Source organism: Penaeus vannamei, chromosome 30, assembly GCF_042767895.1.
Source record: "Penaeus vannamei isolate JL-2024 chromosome 30, ASM4276789v1, whole genome shotgun sequence".
NCBI classification, from domain to species: domain Eukaryota; kingdom Metazoa; phylum Arthropoda; class Malacostraca; order Decapoda; family Penaeidae; genus Penaeus; species Penaeus vannamei.
In genome coordinates, this window is record NC_091578.1 from 30,638,492 (window position 1) to 30,647,322 (window position 8,831).

At 43.5% G+C, this 8,831-nt stretch overlaps 1 protein-coding gene across 1 annotated transcript in view; it reads left to right on the plus strand.

The window, feature by feature from the left end:
* The window catches only part of LOC113808698 (activating transcription factor 3), a 79,415-nt gene extending 71,036 nt beyond the window's left edge, over positions 1–8,379 (plus strand). The window contains exons 5-6 of the mRNA XM_027360173.2: positions 298–4,290; positions 7,066–8,379. Coding sequence (XP_027215974.2) covers positions 298–1,332 — 1,035 coding nt within the window. The 3' untranslated portion in view covers positions 1,333–4,290; positions 7,066–8,379. The remainder of the gene's footprint in view (positions 1–297; positions 4,291–7,065) is intronic.
* The last annotated feature ends 452 nt before the right edge of the window (positions 8,380–8,831 follow it).

Here is an 8,831-nt window from a genome sequence, read left to right on the forward strand (position 1 = left end):
TGTTTATGTGTTTTTTTTCTTTGTTTTTATGTATATATGTATACCCATGACGTACTCACATAAATGGGTGCACACACAGATCGTACACCATACGCACTTGAGCAAGCACACACACACACACGAGCGCACACACACACACACACACACACACACACACACACACACACACACACACACACACACACACACACACACACACACACACACACACACGTACACACACACACACGTACACACACACACCCCGAGGCCCTCCGACAGCGACTAACCCCCCCCCCCTCCCCCTCTTCCCCCCAGGAATCGGAGTCGGTGGAGGACATGAACGTGCGCCTCAAGACGGAGATCCAGCGCCTCACGTCCGAGAAGATGAAGCTGGAGAAGATCCTTCGGGACCCCAACCACCGGGCGTCGTGCCGGCACCCGCCCCGTGGTCCCAAGGGCGCCGCCGCCGCCTCGGCCGCGCGCGCGCACCAGCAGCCTCCGAAGCCTCCTCTGGTCATCGTCACGCCAGCGGAATCCCCCGACGCGGGCCTCGTCTCCCCCTGCTCCTCGACCTCCTCTTCGTCTTCCTCTTCTACCTCCTCCTCCTCTTCGTGTTCGTCGGAGAGCCCCACGTCCCCGCCCCTGTGCAGTCCGCCCTCAGCCCTCTACAAGACGCCCTCCGTCCCCTGCTCCTCGCCCCCCGGGATGCCTGGGTGTCCCTCCTCCTCGTCCCCCTCCACCCCCACGTCCCCGCCTTCCTCCTCCTCCTCCTCCTCGTCTTCCGCGCAGTTCCTAGCGCCCAAATACAGCGCGTCGGCCGCCCAGGCGCAGCGCCACCACCCGTACCAGTTTCCGCACGCGCGCCCGTCCTTGCCGCACCCCGCGTCCGCGCCGACGTCCGAAGGCAAGCACTTCCCGTGCCCGCCGTCCCCGTCGCCGTCGCCGTCGCCGTCCCCCTCCTCGTGCGCGGGCAAGGCGCCGGCCTACGGCTACCAGTGCCTGGGCCCCGCCACGCGCCCGCACGAGTTCACGCCCCCTAACGCCCTCCCGCCCCTCAAGCCCCTGTACACCAGCCCCAAGTCCCGCAGCGGCGCGGGGCTGGTGCGCTACAGCCCCTACGGCGGCCGCCACCCGCCCGTCCCGTCCCCGCTGGCCACCCACGCCCACCCGCAGCCCGGAAACCTGGCATGTGGCGACGCCTACGGCCAGCCCGCCCCCCAGAATAACAACAACGGCAACGCCAACAACAACAATAATAATAACAGCGGCTGCGGGCGAGAGGACCAGGCCTACGTAACAGACATGCACACCAACCAGTTCTTCCCTCCGTGTACGTACAGCAGCATGTGACCCGCGCTGGGAGGCTGGTAGGAAACACCTCCCGGAAGCCAGCTGGAAATCTTGTTTTTTAAATAGGCCTAGCTATTTTTTAGGGAAAAAAATAAAAGAAGATATATATTTACGAGCGTATGCGCGGGTCTTAATATTTAAAACCCTCTATTTTTTTCACGGGGGGATCTTTATTCGGTGGTCTTTCAACGTGGTCTGTCAGACCTCTCGTCCGAGATAGAGAAAGAGCTGTCACGGCCTAGGACCGCTGCTTTCAATTGTTTCTCTCTTTCTCCTTTTGATAAGAATCTGCTAAAGATAAGGTTGCTTTCGTCGCGGCTGCCAGGCCGTCGGCCCCACAACACTAAGTTGAGCTTGCATTGTAATTTTTTGCTGATGGTCTACATTATTTTCGTTGCATGTTTGTTATATCTCACATACAGGACCTCGTGTTTCTTTTCTTCTTGGTATAAGAGATTTTTTTTTCTTCTTCATCCAGTGAAATGAAAAAAAAGCGTTTTCACGAACCCAAACTAGGCAGGCTTCGTCCCGCCGTCTCCACCACACGCGTTCACATCACTGTATGCCCTTGTTCCTCTCAGATCCCCGTGTTATATATTGAGTGCCGGGTGTTTTTTTAATGAATATATATATAACATGTAGTGTGCGTGTTCTTTTTTGCGTTTCCGCGAGAAAAGGGGAAAAAAAACTCCAGGACTTGCTCATTAGAAGGGCTTCTTGAAGTTTCTAGACTGCATATAGGAATACTTCCTTCCATTTCCCTCCTTTTATCCCCGTCTATATATTATTTTTCCCTTTGAAACTCTGAAAGGTGTTTGTAATACTTGATCCATACATATATATTTTTATTAGCTTTTATTTTCGTAAAGGAGAAAAAAGATGGCGACGATTTTTTACGATGAGATGTGGATGAACGATTTAGGTACAAAACTCCAGAAACATTCCTCTCTCCCTGTTCGAAACGATGGCGAGGGCAGGGCGGGGGGGGGGGAGGGGGCGCCTCTCCCCCTTGCCCCCCTGCCCCGCCTGCACACGTCAGGATTCCTAGGGTTCCTGTAGAGACGAGGGGCGTCCGAGGATGCCCTCAACACACGAAAGATTTACTGGGTTTCCTGACCCTGAGACGCAGACCTTGAGCACACTGTAGGCAGGACACAAGAGATGCCGCCAAGGTGGACGCAACCGGAATTCGTGAAGTAGGAATGCGCCAAGTAGGAATTCTTGGATTGGGAATGCGCCAAGTAGGAATATATGAATTAGGAATGCGCGAAAAAGGAATTCTTGAATTAGGAAAGCGCGAAGTAGGAATTCTTGAATTGGGAATGTGCGAAGTTGGAATACACGAAGCAGGAGTGCGCGAAGTAGGAATTCACGGAATAGGAATATGCGAATTAAGAATCCACGAGACAGGAGTGCGCGAAGTAAGAATTCACGAATTAGGAATGCGCGAAGCAAGAAAGACCCGTCACTGGACCGCGCCGTTCCCCCAGACCGCAGCGCTCCCGCAGCTGGTGGGCCCCCCTGCCCCCCCGACACCCACTAGGTGCGCTGGCCGAGTGGCTGCAGCGTCCCCGTGTTCCCGAAGCTCCCCGTCAGAGCAGGCTCGAGTCTCCACGACCCTCTCCCCCCGAAGGCGACCGCGCGGCCTCACACGACCTCCCCGCCGAGGGACACCCGTGTGCGCCGCCGCGTTCCTGACGACTCACCAAACCGCCCCCGACCCCACGTTCGTTTGTCTGTCGTCGTCGTGTTCTGTGTATCTTTCCCTTCGTGTTTGTGAAGGTGTTTGTATACTACCCCTCCCCCGTCCCCCCTCCCCCTCCCCGCGCTCCCCGTGTGTGTCCCGTGTATCATCCCCGCCTGCGTGTAAAAGCAAGTGTCGTCGCAGTTCATCCCGGGCGTGCGTGCGTGCAGGCACAGCCCATGTTTTTCACTCGATAGGCAGGCCAGGGGGCGCCGGTATCCCCCCCCCTGCCAGTACACCTCCTTCCCCTAACCTCAGCGCTCCTACGAGAGTCCCTGACAGCAGGCTGTCTAGGGGAACTTTACACGCCCCTTTGAAGTCCCTCAGCGCCCTTCGTCCTCGTCAGCAGTCGTTTCCGCGTCCAGTTGATGTGACTAAACGGTCTCCCAGACACGAAAGAAGTGAAAGACAACGGAAAAACTTCTCGATTCGTGAAAGGAGGCGACCAAGCACGCCCCAAAAGCACGAAAGAGCACCACGCCAGAGGTGGACGAGTCTCGTCGACCTCCCGAACTCGCCGTGTCCCTGCCTTCCCCGCCCGCGGCTCCTCCCCGCCCGCGGTTCTCAAGGCGAGGCTTCCCGAGCCGTCGCGTCCGAGTCGGATATTTTGTTGCGCATTTGTTTCTTCCTTTGTCCTACGCCCTCATCCTGCCCTTTTTTCCCTATTCCCATCCCTCTTTTCTTCCCTCCTTCCCCATCTCCCTTAGGGAACAGAAGAGGAGGAGAAAGAAGGAGAAGAAGAGGAGGAGAAAGAAGAAAAGGGGGAAAGACAACGCCCCAGAAGAATTCAAACCAAAAATTCTCATCCGCCGGGAGGACCCACGAGGAAAAAAAACCCTCCCACAAAAAAGCGAAAGATAAGGAAAATTAGCCCAAGGAATAGAGGAAAAGGACACAAGAAGAGGAAAACCCCAAAAGACGAAGACGAGAGAACCTTGAAACCCCCTGACAGCGACCTCCTTGGCTGGTGGCGAAGAGTGTTCGTCCCGGCCCGCAATGTTGCCATGCGCCTGCACACTCGAAACGACAAAGGAAAAAAAGTGTTACCAAGTAAATGCTAACAGAAGCCGTCCTTGCTCGCTCTCACGTGCCCAGACTGCGCGGGGGAGAGAGCGATCTTTTTTTTTTTCTCTACATATCGGATTTTCTACATCACCTACAACGACAATGTGAAGAGTCTTCTTCACGACCGACTTCTTACTGGAATTACGTAGGTGAGTGGATGCTTCTGAGGGCCTTCAAAGGGACCTTCCGAGTGTTGCCAGTCAATATGCTAAAAAAGTGGGAAAAAGTTTTATATACATACATATATATATATATATATATATATATATATATATATATATATATATATATATATATATATGTATGTATGTATGTATATATATATATATATATATATATATATATATATATATATATATATATATATATATATATATATTTATATATTTATATATTTATATATATATATATATATATATATATATATATATATATATATATATATATATATATATATATATATATATATATATATATATTTATATATATATATATATTTATGTGTATATATATATATATATATATATATTTATAAATATATAAATATATATATATAAATATATAAATAAATAAATATATATATATATATATATATATATATATATATATATATATATATGTGTGTGTGTGTGTGTGTGTGTGTGTGTGTGTGTGTGTGTGTGTGTTTATGAATGTATATTTTTTTTTCCTTTATTGTTTCTCTCCTTCCTTTCTCCTTTAATTTTTTCTTCTTTTAGATTTTTTCATTTGCTTTTTGCACAAAGTATGATAAAATCAATAACCATTTTCATTAGACTTACGCTCCCTTACCTATCTCCCTTCTCCCATATTTGTCATTATTTGTCTCTTTATTTAACTTTTTTTCCGATTTTTAATATTGTTATTTCTTATGCTAACTTTTAACTTTTTTAGATTTTTAATATTCTTATTTCTAATGTTAAATTTCTTATCCTTTTTTTGTTAAGAATGATATATAGTTTTTCAATCATTAATTTCTTTTTAATATTTTTTTGTTAAAAGTGTTATTTATAAGTTTTTTTAATATTCAGTTTCTTATCATTTTTTGTTATGAAAAATATGATTATTTTCTTTTTCTCTTTGTAAGAAAGAATGTATGATTAATATGTAATTTCAATTAAAGAAATATCCTTAAATATAATTTCAATTAAAGGAATATTATTTGAAAACATTGTCTTATCATTTTTATTTTTTTTTTTTTTTTTGCATATATGGTTTTGATAATTATCTTTGAAACAATATGATTATTTATTTATAATCATTTTATCATATATATTTTTTTCTCTTTTGTAAAATAAAAGTATGTATGATTAGATTTCAATCATTGACATATATATATATATATATATATATATATATATATATATATATATATACATATATATATTATGTATGATTATCATTGAAGCTTCCTTTTTCTTATGTCTTACATATTTTTAATCTCTTCAAAAATGTCTTAATGTCGTCAATCTGTAATCACAATTTTTCATTTTTTTTAATGATAATATCATCAATCTCGTACCACAATTTTTCTATTTTTTCTAATAATAAGTTCAACCTCTAATCACAATTTTTCATATTTTTTTATCTAATAATGACTTTATCAAACTCTAATCACAATTTTTCTAATAATAATTTCAAACTCTAATCACAATTTTTCACATTTTTAAATCTAATAATGACTTTATCAAACTCTAATCACAATTTTTTCTAATAATAATTTCTTCTAATCACAATTTTTCACATATCTTTATCTGGAAATAATTTCCTTATCCTCTAATTGCAATTTTTCTTCTTTTTTTTCTAATGAGATTTTCATGAACCTCTATCTTTTTTCAAATATAATTTTCATCAACTTCTAATCACAATTTTTTCTTTTATTAAGCTATTTTATCACAATTTTTCATATCCTTTTTTCTAATAATTTCATCAATTTCTAATGACAATTTTTAATTTTTTTTTTCATCAACAAATCACAATCTTTCCTATTTTTTTCTAATAATAATAATATCTCCAAATCACTAATCCCAATGTCTCAGTTTTTCTTCTTTTTCCTCTTCCTCTTCTTCTTCTTCTTCTTCTTCCTCTTCTTCCTCTTCCTCTTCTCCCTCTTCTTCTTTTTCTTCTTCTTCTTCCTTTTCCTCATCTTCTTCGTCTTCCACTTCCTCTTCTTCTTCTTCCTCTTCGTCGTCCCCTTCCTCTTTTTCTTCTTCTTCTTCTTCTTCTTCCTTTTCCTCTTCTTCTTCTTCCCCTTCCTCTTCCTCTTCTTCTTCTTCCTCTTCCTCTTCTTCTACTTCTTGTTCTTCTTGCTCTTCTTCTTCTTCTTGCTCTTCTTCTTCTTCTTGCTCTTCTTCTTCTTCTTGCTCTTCTTCTTCTTCTTGCTCTTCTTCTTATTCTTCTTCTTCCTCTTCCTCTTCCTCTTCCTCTTCCTGTTCCTCTTCCTCTTTCTCTTTCTCTTTCTCTTTCTCTTTCTCTTTCTCTTTCTCTTCTTCTTCTACTTCTACTTCTACTACTCCTTCCTCTTCCTCTTCCTCTTCCTCTTCCTCTTCCTCTTCCTCTTCCTCTTCCTCTCCTTCTTCTTCTTCTTCTTCTTCTTCTATCTTCCTCCTTCTCTTCTCCTCTTCCTCTTCCTCTTCTTCTTCCTCCTCCTCCTCTTCTTCTTCTTCCTCTTCATCTTCCTCTTCCCCTTCTTCTTTCTCTTCCTCCTCCTCCGCCTCCACCTCCTCTTCCTCCTCTTCCTCCTCCTCCTCCTCTTCCTCTTCCTCCTCTTCCTCCTCTTCTTCCTCCTCTTCTTCCTCCTCCCTCTTCATCATCCTCTTTTTTTTTTTTTTTTTTTTTTTTTTTTTTTTTTTTTTTTTTTTTTTTTTTTTTTTTTTTTTTTTGCTAATAACTCTTTTCTCCGCCAGAACGGACGGCCGCGGTGGGGTGGGGCAGAGCCGGAGGAGGAGACGGTCACTCAACTCACAACTCTAACTCTGGCAAACTCTGATGATGATGATGATGATGATGGTGATTAGTGATGATAATGATGACTGATGGTGATGAGCCAAACCAAAAAAAAAAAAAACGAAATTAGGGAAACGTGAAGAAAAAAGAAAAAAAAATCTGAGACGTCATCGAAGGTAGAAGATGGATGAAAAAAAATGGATGCTAATCTATCGAGATTATCTATTTTTGGAAAGATGTAATTTTATTTAAAAGCATTTTTCCGACTCACGCTGCCCACCACACTACCGCCACACTCGATCACACACTAGCTTTTTATTTTCGACGACTTGAAGCGAAAAAAAAAAACGAACGCTTTTTTATTTTCATTTTTTGTCCCAACGACGAAAGAGATTTTCCGATTTTCCAAAAAAAATGAGGAAAAGTCTCTTCCCTTCCGAAAAAAAAAAATATTTTCCTTTCCTTTTCCCTTCCATTTTTTTATTACCAAACGACGCCCCTTTACAAGAGACCGCGCGCCCAAACATTTTTTTTTTCTTCTTTATCATATTTTCCTCATTCCCTCATCCCCCCATTTGTTTTCTTTAATTTCATTTATAAATCCCTTATTTTCGTTTTCAACCCCGACCCCCTATACCCCCCAAGCCCTCCCCACAACCCCCCATCCCCCCTGGCCACCGAGAACGCGCGGACCTTTGCCTGCGCGCCAGTAGGCCTGGTCCCGCCTTCCGTGCCGCGTCCGCCCCGCCGTCGCCGCCGCCGCCGCCGCTCGCCTCCCTCCGCCGCCCTGGCCTTGGCGACTGGCGAGCGGGCGAGCGAGTGCGTGCGGGCGTGCACGCAGGCAACATTCCACGTGCCAGGGGAGGGCAGGGAGGGAGGGCAGGGGGAGGGGGGAGGGAGGGGCGCGCAGGTCTTGGGTGACGAAGATAACCAACAAAGACCGGAAGGCCCACGGAGTCTTCTGCCTGCGTCCCTCAAGCAGGAATACCATAATTAGACGTACTGTATACATCTTGTATTATATACATCATATATATATATTACGTATATCATATTCGATGCTGCTCAAAGCGTGCAAAATACAATATGAACTTATTATATTGGCAGATTTCCTTTTTTTATCATTATTCTGGATAATTATGTATATTTGAAAAAAAAGACATATTTTCTTCTCTCAAGCATACACTCAACACTGCTAATGTGCTAAAAAAAATATTTTTATAAACTGCTACGTCAAAGAAAAGCAGATTATTAAAATTCGCAATATTCGTGAACGGTTTTTCGTTTTATTCTCCTTTTAGAGTGAGGAAATAATTTGAATAATGAACTAAGTGATAAAAGAATAAAGATGGGTATACGGATAGAGAGAGAAAGAGAGATAGAGAGAGAGAGAGGGGAAGGAAAAGAGGCAGAGAAAGAGAGAGAAAGAGAGAGAGAACGGAAAAGAAACAGAGAAAAATAGGGAAAGCATGAGAGAGAGGAAGTACGAAAGATAAAAGAGAGAGAAAAAAAAAGACAAGAGAAACAGAAAATAAAGAGAGAGAGACAGAGAAAGCAAAAGAATTAGAATAAAAAAAAGAGAAGATGAAAAACATGCAAGACCCCGCACCCTATCCCCCCTCCCCCTCTCCCTCCCTTGCTTAAAAAAAAAAAAAAAAAAAAAAAAAAAAACCACGGCCATCCTCAACAACAAAGAGAACTCCCCAAAATACGACAAAATTCTCCA